Source organism: Mustelus asterias, chromosome 17, assembly GCF_964213995.1.
Source record: "Mustelus asterias chromosome 17, sMusAst1.hap1.1, whole genome shotgun sequence".
Lineage (NCBI taxonomy): Eukaryota > Metazoa > Chordata > Chondrichthyes > Carcharhiniformes > Triakidae > Mustelus > Mustelus asterias.
The window spans coordinates 90,441,183-90,460,535 of record NC_135817.1 but is presented as its reverse complement, the minus strand read 5'-3'; the positions used below and the strand labels follow the sequence as shown (position 1 = coordinate 90,460,535).

At 50.0% G+C, this 19,353-nt stretch overlaps 2 protein-coding genes across 5 annotated transcripts in view; one reads left to right on the top strand and one right to left on the bottom strand.

The window, feature by feature from the left end:
• Positions 1–19,353, bottom strand: part of LOC144506667 (fibroblast growth factor 5-like) — a 101,716-nt gene that overhangs the window by 23,710 nt on the left and 58,653 nt on the right. The gene's annotated exons all lie outside the window — the stretch shown is intronic.
• LOC144506666 (pyridoxal kinase-like) overlaps positions 17,225–19,353 on the top strand; it is a 64,033-nt gene continuing 61,904 nt past the window's right edge. For all 3 annotated transcript variants that reach the window (XM_078233080.1, XM_078233079.1, XM_078233078.1), the window contains exons 1-2: positions 17,225–17,476; positions 18,347–18,401. In XM_078233080.1, the coding sequence (XP_078089206.1) occupies positions 17,366–17,476; positions 18,347–18,401 (166 nt within the window). In that variant the 5' untranslated portion in view covers positions 17,225–17,365. The remainder of the gene's footprint in view (positions 17,477–18,346; positions 18,402–19,353) is intronic.

Genomic DNA, 19,353 nt, shown 5'->3' with positions numbered 1-19,353 from the left:
CTGACTCTCACTGGGATACAGCTCCTGAAGGTGCTGACTCTCACTGGGATACAGTTCCTGAAGGTGCTGACTCTCACTGGGATACAGTTCCTTAAGGTGCTGACTCTCACTGGGATACAGTTCCTGAAGGTGCGGTCTCTCACTGGGATACAGTTCCTGAAGGCGCTGACTCTCACTGGGATACAGTTCCTGAAGGTGCTGACTCTCACTGGGATACAGTTCCTGAAGGTGCTGACTCTCACTGGGATACAGTTCCTGAAGGTGCTGACTCTCACTGGGATACAGTTCCTGAAGGTGCTGAATCTCACTGGGATACAGTTCCTGAAGGTGCTCTCACTGGGATACAGTTCCTGAAGGTGCTGACTCTCACTGGGATACAGTTCCTGAAGGTGCTGACTCTCACTGGGGGACAGTTCCTGAAGGTGCTGACTCTCACTGGGATACAGTTCCTGAAGGTGCTCTCACTGGGATACAGTTCCTGAAGGTGCTCTCACTGGGATACAGTTCCTGAAGGTGCTGACTCTCACTGGGGGACAGTTCCTGAAGGTGTGACTCTCACTGGGATACAGTTCCTGAAGGTGCTGACTCTCACTGGGATACAGTTCCTGAAGGTGCTGACTCTCACTGGGATACAGTTCCTGAAGGTGCTGACTCTCACTGGGATACAGTTCCTGAAGGTGCTGACTCTCACTGGGATACAGTTCCTGAAGGTGCTGACTCTCACTGGGATACAGTTCCTGAAGGTGCTGACTCTCACTGGGATACAGTTACTGAAGGTGCTGACTCTCACTGGGATACAGTTCCGGAAGGTGCTGACTCTAACTGGGGGACAGTTCCTGAAGGTGCTGACTCTCACTGGGATACAGTTCCGGAAGGTGCTGACTCTAACTGGGGGACAGTTCCTGAAGGTGCTGACTCTCACTGGGACACAGTTCCTGAAGGTGCTGACTCTCACTGGGATACAGTTCCGGAAGGTGCTGACTCTCACTGGGATACAGTTCCTGAAGGTGCTCTCACTGGGTACAGTTCCTGAAGGTGCTGACTCTCACTGGGATACAGTTCCTGAAGGTGCTGACTCTCACTGGGATACAGTTCCTGAAGGTGTGACTCTCACTGGGATACAATTCCTGAAGGTGCTGACTCTCACTGGGATACAGTTCCTGAAGGTGCTGACTCTCACTGGGATACAGTTCCTGAAGGTGCTGACTCTCACTGGGATACAGTTCCTGAAGGTGCTGACTCTCACTGGGATACAGTTCCTGAAGGTGCAGAATCTCACTGGGGATACAGTTCCTGAAGGTGCTCTCACTGGGATACAGTTCCTGAAGGTGCTCTCACTGGGATACAGTTCCTGAAGGTGCTGACTCTCACTGGGGTACAGTTCCTGAAGGTGTGACTCTCACTGGGGGACAGTTCCTGAAGGTGCTGACTCTCACTGGGATACAGTTCCTGAAGGTGCTGTCTCTCACTGGGGGACAGTTCCTGAAGGTGCTGACTCTCACTGGGGGACAGTTCCTGAAGGTGCTGACTCTCACTGGGGTACAGTTCCTGAAGGTGCTGACTCTCACTGGGGGACAGTTCCTGAAGGTGCTCTCACTGGGATACAGTTCCTGAAGGTGCTGACTCTCACTGGGATACAGTTCCTGAAGGTGCTGACTCTCACTGGGATACAGTTCCTGAAGGTGCTGACTCTCACTGGGATACAGTTCCTGAAAGTGCTCTCACTGGGATACAGTTCCTGAAGGTGCTGAACCTCACTCGGATACAGTTCCTGAAGGTGCTGACGCTCACTCGGATACAGTTCCTGAAGGTGCTGACTCTCACTCGGATACAGTTCCTGAAGGTGCTGACTCTCACTGGGATACAGTTCCTGAAGGTGCTGACTCTCACTGGGATACAGATACTGAAGGTGCTGACTCTCACTGGGATACAGTTCCTGAAGGTGCTGACTCTCACTGGGATACAGTTCCTGAAGGTGCTGACTCTCACTGGGATACAGTTCCTGAAGGTGCTGACTCTCACTGGGATACAGTTCCTGAAGGTGCTGACTCTCACTGGGGGACAGTTCCTGAAGGTGCTGACTCTCACTGGGATACAGTTCCTGAAGGTGCTGACTCTCACTGGGATACAGTTCCTGAAGGTGCTGACTCTCACTGGGGGACAGTTCCTGAAGGTGCTGACTCTCACTGGGATACAGTTCCTGAAGGTGCTGACTCTCACTGGGATACAGTTCCTGAAGGTGCTGACTCTCACTGGGGTACAGTTCCTGAAGGTGCTGACTCTCACTGGGATACAGTTAGAACATAGAACATAGAACATAGAACATTACAGCGCAGAACAGGCCCTTCGGCCCACGATGTTGCACCGACCAGTTAAAAAAAAAAACTGTGACCCTCCAACCTAAACCAATTTCTTTTCGTCCATGAACCTATCTACGGATCTCTTAAACGCCCCCAAACTAGGCGCATTTACTACTGATGCTGGCAGGGCATTCCAATCCCTCACCACCCTCTGGGTAAAGAACCTACCCCTGACATCGGTTCTATAACTACCCCCCCTCAATTTAAAGCCATGCCCCCTCGTGCTGGATTTCTCCATCAGAGGAAAAAGGCTATCACTATCCACCCTATCTAAACCTCTAATCATCTTATATGTTTCAATAAGATCCCCTCTTAGCCGCCGCCTTTCCAGCGAAAACAATCCCAAATCCCTCAGCCTCTCCTCATAGGATCTCCCCTCCATACCAGGCAACATCCTGGTAAACCTCCTCTGCACCCTCTCCAAAGCCTCCACATCCTTCCTGTAATGTGGGGACCAGAACTGCACACAGTACTCCAAGTGCGGCCGCACCAGAGTTGTGTACAGTTGCAACATAACGCTACGACTCCTAAATTCAATCCCCCTACCAATAAACGCCAAGACACCATATGCCTTCTTAACAACCTTATCTACTTGATTCCCAACTTTCAGGGATCTATGCACACATACACCTAGATCCCTCTGCTCCTCCACACTATTCAAAGTCCTCCCGTTAGCCCTATACTCAACACAACTGTTATTCCTACCAAAGTGAATTACCTCACACTTCTCCGCATTAAACTCCATCCGCCACCTCTCGGCCCAACTTTGCAACCTGTCTAAGTCTTCCTGCAGACTACGACACCCTTCCTCACTGTCTACCACACCACCGACTTTGGTGTCATCAGCAAATTTGCTAATCCACCCAACTATACCCTCATCCAGATCATTAATAAATATTACAAACAGCAGTGGCCCCAAAACAGATCCCTGAGGTACACCACTTGTAACCGCACTCCATGATGAATATTTACTATCAACCACCACCCTCTGTTTCCTATCCGCTAGCCAATTCCTGATCCAATTTCCTAGATCACCCCCAATCCCATACATCTGCATTTTCTGCAGAAGCCTACCATGGTGAACCTTATCAAACGCCTTACTAAAATCCATATATACCACGTCCACTGCCTTGCCCCCATCCACCTCCTTGGTCACTTTCTCAAAAAACTCAATAAGGTTAGTAAGGCACGACCTACCTGCCACAAAACCATGCTGACTATCACCTATCAATTCATTACTCTCCAAATAACTATAAATCCTATCCCTTATAATTTTTTCCAACATCTTGCCGACAACAGAAGTGAGACTCACCGGTCTATAATTCCCGGGGAAGTCTCTGTTCCCCTTCTTAAAGTTGCTGACTCTCACTGGGATACAGTTCCTGAAGGTGCTGACTCTCACTGGGATACAGTTCCTGAAGGTGCTCTCACTGGGATACAGTTCCTGAAGGTGCTGACTCTCACTGGGATACAGTTCCTGAAGGTGCTGACTCTCACTGGGGGACAGTTCCTGAAGGTGCTGACTCTCACTGGGATACAGTTCCTGAAGGTGCTGACTCTCACTGGGGGACAGTTCCTGAAGGTGCTGACTCTCACTGGGATACGGTTCCTGAAGGTGCCGACTCTCACTGGGATACAGTTCCTGAAGGTGCCGACTCTCACTGGGATACAGTTCCTGAAGGTGCCGACTCTCACTGGGATACAGTTCCTGAAGGTGCCGACTCTCACTGGGATACAGTTCCTGAAGGTGCCGACTCTCACTGGGATACAGTTCCTGAAGGTGCTGACTCTCACTGGGGGACAGTTCCTGAAGGTGCTGACTCTCACTGGGATACGGTTCCTGAAGGTGCCGACTCTCACTGGGATACAGTTCCTGAAGGTGCCGACTCTCACTGGGATACAGTTCCTGAAGGTGCTGACTCTCACTGGGGAAAAGTTCCTGAAGGTGCTGACTCTCACTGGGATACAGTTCCTGAAGGTGCTGACTCTCATTGAGATAGAGTTCCTGAAGGTGCTGACTCTTACTGGGATACAGTTCCTGAAGGTGCCGACTCTCACTGGGATACAGTTCTTGAAGGTGCTGACTCTCACTGGGATACAGTTCCTGAAGGTGCTGACTCTCACTGGGATACAGTTCCTGAAGGTGCTGACTCTCACTGGGATACAGTTCTTGAAGGTGCTGACTCTCACTGGGATACAGTTCCTGAAGTTGCTGACTCTCACTGGGATACAGTTCCTGAAGGTGCTGACTCTCACTGGGATACAGTTCCTGAAGGTGCTCTCACTGGGATACAGTTCCTGAAGGTGCTGACTCTCACTGGGATACAGTTCCTGAAGGTGCTGACTCTCACTGGGGGACAGTTCCTGAAGGTGCTGACTCTCACTGGGATACAGTTCCTGAAGGTGCTGACTCTCACTGGGGGACAGTTCCTGAAGGTGCTGACTCTCACTGGGATACAGTTCCTGAAGGTGCTCTCACTGGGATACAGTTCCTGAAGGTGCTGACTCTCACTGGGGGACAGTTCCTGAAGGTGCTGACTCTCACTGGGATACAGTTCCTGAAGGTGCTGACTCTAACTGGGGGACAGTTCCTGAAGGTGCTGACTCTCACTGGGATACAGTTCCTGAAGGTGCTGACTCTCACTGGGATACAGTTCCTGAAGGTGCTGACTCTCACTCGGATACAGTTCCTGAAGGTGCTGACTCTCACTGGGATACAGTTCCTGAAGGTGCTGACTCTCACTGGGATACAGTTCCTGAAGGTGCTGACTCTCACTGGGATACAGTTCCTGAAGGTGCTGACTCTCACTGGGATACAGTTCCTGAAGGTGCTGACTCTCACTGGGATACAGTTCCTGAAGGTGTGACTCTCACTGGGAAACAGTTCCTGAAGGTGCTGACTCTCACTGGGATACAGTTCCTGAAGGTGCTGACTCTCACTGGGGGACAGTTCCTGAAGGTGCTGACTCTCACTGGGGGACAGTTCCTGAAGGTGCTGACTCTCACTGGGATACAGTTCCTGAAAGTGCTGACTCTCACTGGGATACAGTTCCTGAAGGTGTGACTCTCGCTGGGATACAGTTCCTGAAAGTGCTGACTCTCACTGGGATACAGTTCCTGAAAGTGCTGACTCTCACTGGGATACAGTTCCTGAAGGTGCTGACTCTCACTGGGATACAGTTCCTGAAAGTGCTGACTCTCACTGGGATACAGTTCCTGAAGGTGCTGACTCTCACTGGGATACAGTTCCTGAAAGTGCTGACTCTCACTGGGATACAGTTCCTGAAGGTGCTGACTCTCACTGGGATACAGTTCCTGAAGGTGCTGACTCTCACTGGGATACAGTTCCTGAAGGTGCTGACTCACTGGGATACAGTTCCTGAAGGTGCTGACTCTCACTGGGATACAGTTCCTGAAGGTGCTGACTCTCACTGGGATACAGTTCCTGAAGGTGCTGACTCTCACTGGGATACCGTTCCTGAAGGTGCTGACTCTCACTGGGATACAGTTCCTGAAGGTGCTGACTCTCACTGGGGGACAGTTCCTGAAGGTGTGACTCTCGCTGGGGGACAGTTCCTGAAGGTGCTGACTCTGACTGGCATTATATGCCAGGTGTATTATGAGCTCAATTTAAATCCCCCCAGCTGCCATGGTGTGTTTTTGTTTTTTTCTTCATTCCCGAGATGTGGTGTTTGCTGGCCAGAACAGCATTTATTGCCCATCCCTAATTGCCCTTCAGAAGGGGATGTGAGCTGCCTTCTTGAACCGCTGCAGTCTGTTAGAGAGGGAATTCCAGGATTTTGACCGAGGGACACTGAAGGAACGGCAATAAATTCCTGAGTCTCAGCATTTCATTTGGGGGGTACCCCAATTACGTGCTGGGAAATCCCTCTTGGAAATTCCCAGGTAAGGGTTTACCCGGCAATTTCCCACAAGTGCCAACTTCCTCTGGACAATTGTGTTGGGCTGGGAACCATCTGACCAAAGCCATTTAAATCGCTAACTTCGGATTGTTCTGCTATTTAGAGTGATAGAGTCTCTAGTTCAGCTTTAACCCGAGTGGTACAGTGCAGAAAAAGCCCTTCAGCCCATCTCGTCTGCACTGACAAGAAGTTTCTCATAGAAACTTATAAAATTCTAACAGGGTTAGACAGGGTAGATTCAGAAAGAATGTTCCTGATGGTGGGGGAGTCCAGAACTAGGGGTTATAGTTTGAGGATAAGGGGTAAACCTCTTAGAACTGAGGTGAGGAGAAATTTCTTCACCCAGAGAGTGGTGAATGTGTGGAATTCACTACCACAGAAAGTAGTTGAGGCCAAAACATTGTCTGATTTCAAGAAGAAATTACATTTAGCTCTTGGGATTAAAGGGATCAAAGGATATGGGGGGGGCGGGGGGGGGGGGGGGGCGGAAGGGGGGAATCAGGATATTGAATTTGATGATCAGCCATGATCAAAATGTATGAAGGAGCAGGTTCGAAGGGCTGAATGGCCTACTCCTGCTTCTAGTTTCTATATAACTACCACAGAAAGCTGTTGGGGCCAGTTTGTTAGATATGTTCAAGAGGGAGCTGGACGTGGCCCTTGTGGTGAAAGGGATCAAAGGGTATGGAGAGAAAGCGGGAGCGGGATACAGAAAGTGCATGATCAGCCATGATCATATTGAATGATGGTGCAGGCTCAAAGGGCCGAATGGCCTACTCCTGCACCTATTTACTGTGTTTCTATGCTTACATAAGAACATAAGAAATAGGAGCAGGAGTAGGCCATCTAGCCCCTCGAGCCTGCCCCGCCATTCAATAAGATCATGGCTGATCTGACGTGGATCAGTACCACTTACCCGCCTGATCCCCATAACCCTTAATTCCCTTACCGATCAGGAATCCATCCATCCGCGCTTTAAACATATTCAGCGAGGTAGCCTCCACCACCTCAGTGGGCAGAGAATTCCAGAGATTCACCACCCTCTGGGAGAAGAAGTTCCTCCTCAACTCTGTCTTAAACCGACCCCCCTTTATTTTGAGGCTGTGTCCTCTAGTTTTAACTTCCTTACTAAGTGGAAAGAATCTCTCCGCCTCCACCCTATCCAGCCCCCGCATTATCTTATAAGTCTCCATAAGATCCCCCCTCATCCTTCTAAACTCCAACGAGTACAAACCCAATCTCCTCAGCCTCTCCTCATAATCCAAACCTCTCATCTCCGGTATCAACCTGGTGAACCTTCTCTGCACTCCCTCCAATGCCAATATATCCTTCCTCATATAAGGGGACCAATACTGCACACAGTATTCCAGCTGCGGCCTCACCAATGCCCTGTACAGGTGCATCAAGACATCCCTGCTTTTATATTCTATGCCCTTCGCAATATAGGCCAACATCCCATTTGCCTTCTTGATCACCTGTTGTACCTGCAGACTGGGCTTTTGCGTCTCATGCACAAGGACCCCCAGGTCCCTTTGCACGGTAGCATGTTTTAATTTGTTTCCATTGAGATAGTAATCCCATTTGTTATTATTTCCTCCAAAGTGTATAACCTCGCATTTCTCAACGTTATACTCCATTTGCCATATCCTCGCCCACTCACTCAGCCTGTCCAAATCTCTCTGCAGATCTTCTCCGTCCTCCACACGATTCACTTTTCCACTTATCTTTATGTCGTCTGCAAACTTCGTTACCCTACACTCCGTCCCCTCCTCCAGATCATCTATATAAATGGTAAACAGTTGCGGCCTGAGTACCGATCCCTGCGGCACGCCACTAGTTACCTTCCTCCAACCGGAAAAACACCCATTTATTCCGACTCTTTGCTTCCTGTCGGATAGCCAGTCCCCAATCCACTTTAACACACTACCCCCAACTCCGTGTGCCCTAATCTTCTTCAGCAGCCTTTTATGGGGCAACTTATCAAACGCCTTTTGGAAATCCAAAAACACCGCATCCACCGGTTCTCCTCCATCAACCGCCCTAGTCACATCTTCATAAAAATCCAACATGTTCGTCAAGCACGACTTTCCCCTCATGAATCCATGCTGCGTCTGATTAGAACATAGAACATAGAACATTACAGCACAGAACAGGCCCTTCGGCCCACGATGTTGTGCCGACCTTCATCTGAAACCAAGATCAAGCTATCCCACTCCCTACCATCCTGGTGTGCTCCATGTGCCTATCCAATAACCGCTTAAATGTTCCTAAAGTGTCTGACTCCACTATCACTGCAGGCAGTCCATTCCACACCCCAACCACTCTCTGCGTGAAGAACCTACCTCTGATATCCTTCCTATATCTCCCACCATGAACCCTATAGTTATGCCCCCTTGTAATAGCTCCATCCATCCGAGGAAATAGTCTTTGAACGTTCACTCGATCTATCCCCTTCATCATTTTATAAACCTCTATTAAGTCTCCCCTCAATCTCCTCCGCTCCAGAGAGAACAGCCCCAGCTCCCTCAACCTTTCCTCATAAGACCGACACTCCAAACCAGGCAGCATCCTGGTAAATCTCCTCTGCACTCTTTCCAGCGCTTCCACATCCTTCTTATAGTGAGGTGACCAGAACTGCACGCAATATTCCAAATGCGGTCTCACCAAGGTCCTGTACAGTTGCAGCATAACCCCACGGCTCTTAAACTCCAACCCCCTGTTAATAAATTGATCGAACCATTTCTATCGAGATGCCCTGCTATCTCCTCTTTAATAATGGATTCCAGCATTTTCCCTACTACAGACGTTAAGCTGACCGGCCTATAGTTACCCGCCTTTTGTCTCCTTCCTTTTTTAAACAGCGGCGTAACATTAGCTGTTTTCCAATCAACCGGCACTACCCCAGAATGCAACGAGTTTTGATAAATAATCACTAACGCATCCACTATTACCTCTGACATTTCTTTCAATACCCTGGGATGCATTCCATCCGGACCCGAGGACTTGTCCACCCTCAGTCCCATTAGTCTACCCAGCACTGCCTCTCTGGTAACATTAATTGTATTAAGTATTTCTCCTGCTGCCAACCCTCTATCGTTAATATTTGGCAAACTATTTGTGTCCTCCACCGTGAAGACCGACACAAAAAACTTATTTAAAGACTCAGCCATATCCTCATTTCCCACTATTAACTCCCCCCTCTCGTCCTCCAAGGGTCCAACATTCACTCTAGCCACTCTATTCCTTTTTATATATTTATAAAAACTTTTACTATCATTTTTTATATTAATTGCTAGCCTAGCTTCATAGTCTATCCTTCCTTTCTTTATCGCTTTCTTAGTCTCTCTTTGTTGTTTCTTAAATTTTTCCCAATCACTTGTTTCTCCACTATTTTTGGCCACTCTGTACGCAGCTGTTTTTATTTTAATACTCTCCTTTATTTCCTTCGTTATCCACGGCTGGTTCTCCCTTTTCTTACAATCCTTGTTTTTTGCTGGAATATATTTTTGCTGAGAACTGAAAAGGATCTCCTTAAAAATCCTCCACTGTTCCTCAGCTATCCTACCTGCCAACCTGCTCTCCCAGTCTTCCAATTAAGCATTTCTCTTTGCCCCAGTTTCTATCCTTCGCAGGTTGAAATTGATGTTGGAATCCAAACCTTGATTTAGGAACTAACTCAAAATCATCTGCCATCTCTGCTGCCTATCTTGCAATTTTATCCCTCTGCTCTTCCACATGACTTCGGGAATTAAATTTTTTACTTCCTCCAAAATAACCATTTTTCTAAGAGCTTTGGGTGGCACGATGGCACAGTGGTTAGCACTGCTGCCTCACAGCTCCAGGGACCTGGGTTCGATTCCCGCCTTGGGTCATTGTCTATGTGGAGTTTGCACATTCTCCCCGTGTCTGCGTGGGTTTCCTCCGGGTGCTCTGGTTTCCTCCCACAGTCTGAAAGATGTGCAGGTTAAGTGCATTGACCTGAACAGGCGCCAGAGTGTGGTGACTAGGGGAATTTCACAGCAACTTCATTGCAGTGTTACAGCCTTACTTGTGACTAATAAATACACTTTTTTTTCATATGTCTAGTTTATTTTCAAGATCCTTTTCCACCTGTCAAAATTAGTTTGTTAGATCCTTTCAAATTCTACGTACTTTTGACCAGGTTCCTTCCTTAGATTTCTAAACTGTTGTTTGCGGGCTACTGGCACTAGCTCATATGCACTTAAGATGGCTTTTATCACCTCATCATAATCCCTAGATACCCCCTCTGGCAGTGACTCAAACACTTCACTAGCTCTAGCTACCAACTTTGTTTGAACCAACAATACCCACATGGTCTGTGGTCATTTTAATTGTTTTGCTACTTTCTCAAATGAAATGAAAAAGGCTTCTACATCTTTCTCATCAAACCTTGGCAATGCTCAGACATATTTAAACAGATCCCCACCAGGCCTTTGACTACAATGCACTGGTTCTTTCTCACTGTCCTCACATTACCCCAGCTTTTACCTTTGCCTCCGCCTGTTTAAGTTTGCTTTTGAAGTTTAAAAGCTCTATCCTTTTCCCTTTCCTCTTCTAATGCTGTGCTCTCTCTTTCTTTTTACTGTGCTACTGCTGCTCTTTATCTTTCTTTTTGTTCTGCCAAAGCTATTTCTTTTTCTGCTGCTATCAATTCATAGATCATAGATCATAGAATCCTACAGTGCAGAAAGAGGCCATTCGGCCCATCGAGTCTGCACCAACCACAATCCCACCCAGGCCCCATCCCCACACCCCCCACATATTTATCCACCAATCCTTCTAACTATGCATCCTGGGACACTAAGGGCAATTTAGAATGGCCAATCAACCTAACCAGCACATCTTTGGACTGTGGGAGGAAACCGGAGCACCCGGAGGAAACCCACGCAGACACAGGGAGAATGTGCAAACTCCACACAGTGACCCGAGCCAGGATTTGAACCCAGGTCCCTGGAGCTGTGAAGCAGCAGTGCTAACCACTGGGCTACCCCATTGAATTGAAATTCAAATTGATTTGTTTTTTATTCCCTCGTTCAAACCGTTTCTTTTTCTCTTTGTTCCGTTTAGGCGGGATTCTGACATAGAGGCGTTCAGTTATAATCCCACAGATGGTAGCTTCGCAATTGCCTTTCTTTTGCTTCCCTCTCTTTTTCTTTTTGCCTTGTCATTGCCTCTAATTCAAGCTGTTTCATTTGTAACTGAATTCTTGCCAATTCCAAGGCAGACTGTGTATCCGCCAAAACCAAAAGCGTTGCTTTAACCATCTTTTGTAAACCACTCCAACTGACTTCTTCCACGCCTAGGAAAACCTCAGCCACTGAAAGAGCCATTTTCCACAAGACACTATCTTGTTAACAAACCAAATGCAGCACCTGAAAAGAATACCCAACACCCACTCTCTTATAGCTTTAGATCCCAGAACAGACCCTCCAATTTTGACACCCCAAGGTATAATGTGAATTCAGACTAGACCCCACTATTTGTTATTTTGGCATTAAGGTAAGGATGTAATTTGATTTGAATGATTATTGTCACATGTATTGGGGTACAGTGAAAAGTATTGTTTCTTCTGCACTATACAGACAAAGCATACCATTCATAGAGTACATGGGGGAGAAAGAAAGGAGAGGGTACAAAATATAGTGTTATAGTCATAGCTAGGGTGCAGAGAAAGATCAGCTTAATATAAGGTAGGTCCATTCAAAAGTCTGATGGAAGCAGAGAAGAAGCTGTTCTTGAGTTGGTCGATACATGATCTTAGACTTTTGTACCTTTTTCCCGACGGAAGAAGGTGGAAGAGAGAATGTCCGGGGTGCGTGGGGTCCTTAATTATGCCGGCTGCTTTTCCAAGGCAGCAGGAAATGTGTACAGAGTAAATGTGTGGGAGGTTGATTTATGCAATGGACTGGGCTACGTTCACAACCATTTGTAGTTTCTCGCAGTCTTGGTCAGAGCAAGAGCCATACCAAGCTGTGATACATCCGGAAAGGATGGTTTCTATGGTACAGCTATAAAAATTGTAGAGATTCGGAGCAGATGTACTGAATTTCCTTAGCCTCCTGAGAAAGTGGAGGCACTGGTGGGCTTTCTTAATGATAGCGTCAGCGTGGAGGGACCAGGACAGGTTGTTGGTGATCTGGACACCTAGAAACTTGAAGCTCTCAACCATTTCCACTTCGTTCCCATTGGTGTTGATAGGGGCATGTCCTCCACTGCACTGCTGAAGTTGTTTCACTCCAGGCATGATTCTACTGACAAACCAGGGAGCTTTTATTGAAACAAACTTTATTTAACAACACAGTTTAACTATAACAAATGAGTTAGCTTAACATTTACCAATTCAAAAAAATTTAAACATGACGAGATATAATTCTCATATAAAGGCAATCTGAAACAAAAACAGAAAATGCTGGAAAATCTCAGCAGGTCTGACAGCACTCATGGAGAGAGGGCAGAGCCAATGTTTCGAATGTAGATAATCCAAGGGTCATCCAGACTTGACACGTTGGCTCTAAGATACAATTCTGATCTGCAAACCTATCTCTATGAGTTCTAATTCAAGCAATATTCCCCTTACAGACTTAAACTGCTCTTCAAAACCAGTTAGCAAACACAGACTTACGTGCTTGTGCTCTGGTTGCCAGAGCACTTCTAGAGAGACAGAGAGACACCTCTTGCTTCTTTCAGAACCAGGCAGCAAACTTTCTTTTTTAAACAGAGAAACTGTTTTCCCTGCAAGCTTAGCTTCTTCTATTAAACACATCTCTGTCTCTGTCAATCAAACTCATCAAAACTCTACTCGGAAAATGCAAGGGAAAAACCAAGTAAACACGAATGCATTAACTCTGTTTAGACAGACATACCACTAGCGAAATTGAGTTATTATCCTGCAGTCTCAGCGTGGAGCTGCATATTCTTCCAGACAAATCGACTCCTTGCAACAAAACACTGCCTCTCACAAGCAACCTGACATAAATATATCTCTTAAAGGCACAGTATCATGACACTTGCTGTGTCTATGTACTAATCTTTTGTGATTCATGCATTAGGACACCCAGATCTCTCTGCATCTCAGAGCTCTGCAATCTCTCACCATTTGGATAAGCTTTTTTATTCTTCCTGCCAAAATGGACAATTTCACATTTTCCCATATAGTATTTCCATTTGCCAGATCTTCACCCACGCATTTAGCCTATCTATATTCCCCTGTTGCCTCCTTATGTTCTCTTCACAATTTACTATCCGACCAATCTTTGTGTCATCAGCAAATTTAGCAAACATCCCTTCTTCCAAATCATTTATATAAATTGTAAAAAGTTGAAGTGCGAGCACTGAGCGTTCGATAAGGTCCCCCATGCAAGACTTCTTGAGAAAGTGAGATGGCATGGGATCCAAGGGGCTGTTGCCTTGTGGATTCAGAACTGGCTTGCCTGCAGAAGGCAGAGAGTGGTTGTAGATGGGTCTTTTTCTGAATGGAGGTCGGTCACCAGTGGAGTGCCCCAGGGATCTGTTCTGGGACCCTTGATGTTTGTCATTTTCATAAATGACCTGGATGAGGAAGTGGAGGGATGGGTTGGTAAGTTTGCCGACGACACGAAGGTTGGTGGTGTTGTGGATAGTTTGGAGGGATGTCAGAAGCTGCAGCGTGACATAGATAGGATGCAAGACTGGGCGGAGAAGTGGCAGATGGACTTCAACCTGGATAAATGTGCAGTGGTCCATTTTGGCAGGTCAAATGGGATGAAGGAGTATAATATCAAGGGTAAGACTCTTAGCAGTGTAGAGGATCAGAAGGACCTTGGGGTCCGGGTCCATAGAACTCTTAAATCGACCTCGCAGGTAGAGGAGGTGGTTAAGAAGGCGTATGGTGTGCTGGCCTTCATCGATCGCGGGATTGAGTTTAGGAGTCGGGAGATAATGATGCAGCTTTATAAGACCCTCGTCAGACCCCACTTGGAGTACTGTGCTCAGTTCTGGTCGCCTCATTACAGGAGGGATGTGGAAATGATTGAAAGGGTGCAGAGAAGATTTACAAGGATGTTGCCTGGATTGGTTGGCATGCCTTATGAGGATAGGTTGAGGGAGCTCGGTCTTTTCTCTTTGGAGAGACGAAGGATGAGAGGTGACCTGATAGAGGTGTACAAGATGTCGAGAGGTATAGATTGGGTGGATTCTCGGAGGCTTTTTCCCAGGGCTGAAATGGCTGCTACGAGAGGACACAGGTTTAAGGTGCTGGGGAGTAGGTACAGAGATGTCAGGGGTAGGTTTTTCACTCAGAGGGTGGTGGGTGAGTGGAATCGGCTGCCGTCAGTGGTGGTGGAGGCAAACTCGATAGGGTCTTTCAAGAGACGTCTGGATGAGTAGATGGAACGTAATAGGATTGAGGGTTATAGGTAAGCCTATATATAAACCGAGGTAGGTAGGGACATGACTGGCACAACTTGTGGGCCGAAGGGCCTGTTTGTATTTTTTCTATGCTCTATCCCTGTGGCACACCACTCATCACATCAGTCAACTAGAAAATTACCCATTTGTTTCCAGTTTTTTCTGTGAGGAGCTAATGTTGGTCCGGGGAATGGGGGTGGGGGTTGGGAGGGGGGGAAATGGGATATGGTGAGAGCTTGGATACGGGCAGCAGAGTTTGAGATGGTTTCATCCCGACTCCATCCCCAAGCTTCCACATCCATCCCGACTCTATCCCCAAGCTCCTGAATCCATCCCCCTCCCTGGAGTCTGTCCAAGCCCTCAGGCTCACAATACACCCCAAGAGGAGTTTCCAAACTCATGTTCGCACCATCTCGAGGAGCCCTTATTTCCATATTAACCAACTCCAGCCCGTTTCCGATTATCTGCTGTCCAAACCCCCTTTAATGCTTTTGTCACCTCCAGCAATTATTCCAACACTTTCTAGAAACGGGCTGGAGTTGGGGGGGTCCGGGATGTTGGGGGGTGGGGGGGTCCGGGATGGGGGGGGGGGGGGGACGGGACGGGGGGAGGGGGGACGGGACGGGGGGGAGGGGATCCGGGACGCGGGGGGGGGGGCCGGGGTGTGGGGGCTGGGCCGGGGTGTGGGGGGGGTCGTCCGGGACGGGGGGGCCGGGGTGTGGGGGGGGGGTGGGGGCCGGGACACGGGGGGGGGGGGGTCCGGGACACGGGGGGAGGGTGGGGTCCGGGATGGGGGGGAGGGGGGGGGGGTCTGGGATGTGGGGGGGGGGTCCGGGATGTGGGGGGGGGTCCGGGACACGGGGGTGGGGGGGGGTCCGGGATAGAACATAGAACATAGAAAGCCACAGCACAAACAGGCCCTTCGGCCCACAAGTTGCGCCGATCACATCCCCACCTCTAGGCCTATCTATAGCCCTCAATCCCATTAAATCCCATGTACTCATCCAGAAGTCTCTTAAAAGACCCCAACGAGTTTGCCTCCACCACCACCGACGTCAGCCGATTCCACTCACCCACCACCCTCTGAGTGAAAAACTTACCCCTGACATCTCCTCTGTACCTACCCCCCAGCACCTTAAACCTGTGTCCTCTCGTAGCAACCATTTCAGCCCTTGGAAATAGCCTCTGGGAGTCTACCCTATCCAGACCTCTCAACATCTTGTAAACCTCTATCAGGTCACCTCTCATCCTTCGTCTCTCCAGGGAGAAGAGACCAAGCTCCCTCAACCTATCCTCATAAGGCATGCCCCCCAATCCAGGCAACATCCTTGTAAATCTCCTCTGCACCCTTTCAATGGCTTCAACATCTTTCCTGTAATGAGGTGACCAGAACTGCGCGCAGTACTCCAAGTGGGGTCTAACCAGGGTCCTATAAAGCTGCAGCATTATCTCCCGACTCCTAAACTCAATCCCTCGATTAATGAAGGCCAGTACGCCGTACGCCTTCTTGACCGCATCCTCCACTTGCGAGGCCGATTTAAGAGTCCTATGGACCCGGACCCCAAGGTCCTTCTGATCCTCTACACTGCTAAGAATGGTACCCTTCATATTATACTGCTGCTTCATCCCATTGGATCTGCCAAAATGGATCACCACACACTTATCCGGGTTGAAGTCCATCTGCCGGTGGGGGGGGTGGGGGGGGTCCGGGACGTGGGGTGGGTGGGGGGGGGTCCGGGACGTGGGGGGGGGGGGGTCCGGGACGTGGGGGTGTGTGGGGGGGGGGGGTCCGGGACACGGGGGTGGGGGGGGGGGTCCGGGACGTGGGGGTGTGTGGGGGGGGGGGTCCGGGACACGGGGGTGGGGGGGGGTCCGGGACGTGGGGGGGGGGGGGTCCGGGACGTGGGGGTGTTGGGGGGGGGGGGTCCGGGACACGGGGGTGTGGGGGGGTCCGGGACGTGGGGGTGTGTGGGGGGGGGGTCCGGGACACGGGGGTGTGGGGGGGTCCGGGACGTGGGGGTGTGTGGGGGTCCGGGACGTGGGGGTGTGTGGGGGGGGGGTCCGGGACACGGGGGTGTGGGGGGGTCCGGGACGTGGGGGTGTGTGGGGGGAGGGTCCGGGACACAGGGGTGGGGGGGGTCCGGGACGTGGGGGTGTGTGGGGGGGGGGTCCGGGACACGGGGGTGTGGGGGGGTCCGGGACGTGGGGGTGTGTGGGGGTCCGGGACGTGGGGGTGTGGGGGGGGGGTCCGGGACACGGGGGTGTGGGGGGGGGTCCGGGGGGCTGTCTCCAGTTTTCCTGGTGGGAATTGGCTCCGGGCTGAGTTCCCACTCCGGGCGATGGCGGGAGCTCGGCCCGGGCCCGGGGCGGTGTCACCATGGTATCCGGGCGGGGCGGTTTCCATGGGGACGGCTCAGCCCCACCCCCGCGGTGACCTCGCGGTTGCCGGGTAACCGGTTGCTAGGAGACCCGGACGCTGATAGGGCCTTTTCCCGGCGCGTCAGTGGCCGTTCAGGACCTCACGCCGTTTCCGGTAGGTGTCCGCGCCGCGCCTGAGCCCCGGTGCCGGAGAGCGCGAGCGGAGCGGGAGATCCGGGCCTGAGCGCGGCGCCAGTGCAGCACCTTCCCCCCGGCCGGACACACTCAGACACGGGCCCCGCTCCGCACCGCCCCGCCATGCTGCCCGAGTGCCAGCCCCAGCCCGAGCCCGAGTGCCGGGTCCTCTCCATCCAGAGTCACGTCGTCCGCGGCTTCGTGGGAAACAAATCGGCCGCTTTCCCGCTGCAGGTCAGTGAGAGAGAGAGAGCCGGCACAGAGCCCCAATGTCCACCCAACACAGCCCCAATACTGCCCGAATATACCCTGAATACAGCCCCAAATACACCCCCAGATCTACCCGAAATACAGCCTGAATTTACCCTAGAGCACCCCCTGGCTATATCCCAAAATAAACTTCCAGATACACCCAAAATATGTCCCTGAGATGTACCCCAAAATATACCCCCCAGATATACCCAAAATATACCCCCCAGATATACCCAAAATATACCCCCCAGATATACCCAAAATATACCCCCCAGATATACCCAAAATATACCCCCCAGATATACCCAAAATATACCCCCCAGATATACCCAAAATATACCCCCCAGATATACCCAAAATATACCCCCAGATATACCCAAAATATACCCCCCAGAAAGAACCCAAAATATACCCCCCAGATATACCCAAAATATACCCCCCAGAAAGAACCCAAAATATACCCCCCAGATATACCCAAAATATACCCCCCAGAAAGAACCCAAAATATACCCCCCAGATATACCCAAAATATACCCCCCAGATATACCCAAAATATACCCCCCAGATATACCCAAAATATACCCCCCAGATATACCCAAAATATACCCCCCAGATATACCCAAAATATACCCCCCAGATGTACCCCAAAATCTGTCCCCTGGATATACCCCAAAATATGCGCCCAGGTATACCCTAAAATATATGCCCCCCAAAATTACTCACCAAAAAATTACACACCAAAATATGTTCCCAGTACGTAACAAACCCAGACTCTGCCAATCCGAATCCAACCCCACATCTGCCCCTCCCCAATCTCCCTCTCTGTAACCTGACTATGTTTTGCTCCAACAGGTGCTGGGATTCGAGGTGGATTTAGTGAACTCGGTTCAGTTCTCCAACCACACGGGTAAGATTCAGATCTCCAGACATTTCCTTGGAGTTAATATCACTGCTGCTGTTATTCATTCAGGAGGTTGAGGCATCGCTGGATAAGGCAGCATTTATTGCCTATGAGAGGGGGAAGATCAGTTATTGGATAAGTATTTTGAAGGTGGGCCAAATGACCTCAGTCTGCTGAATAGCTATTGTGATTTGAACCATAGCGTAAAGGTTGTGGCTGACATGTAACTGTGCACTAAAATGGCCAAACAAGCCTCTCAGTTAAAGGACATGGGCAACAAATGCTGCCTTCAGCTGCAATGCACACTTCCCATGAAATAAAGAGGGAACTGGACACCCCAGATAACTGGTCCCACACACACTGACTCTCACTGGGGTACGGGTCCCACACACACTGACTCTCACTGGGATACAGGTTCCACACACACTGACTCTCACTGGGGTACGGCTTCCACACACACTGACTCTCACTGGGGTACGGGTTCCCCACACACTGACTCTCACTGGGGTCCCACACACACTGACTCTCACTGGGGTACGGGTCCCACACACACTGACTCTCACTGGGGTACGGGTCCCACACACACTGACTCTCACTGGGGTACGGGTTCCCCACACACTGACTCTCACTGGGGTCCCACACACACTGACTCTCACTGGGGTACGGGTCCCACACACACTGACTCTCACTGGGGTACGGGTTCCACACACACTGACTCACTGGGGTACAGGTCCCACACACACAGACTCTCACTGGGGTACGGGTTCCACACACACACTGACTCTCACTGGGGTATGGGTCCCACACACACTGACTCTCACTGGGGTACGGGTCCCACACACACTGACTCTCACTGGGATACAGGTTCCACACACACTGACTCTCACTGGGGTACGGCTTCCACACACACTGACTCTCACTGGGGTACGGGTTCCACACACACTGACTCTCACTGGGG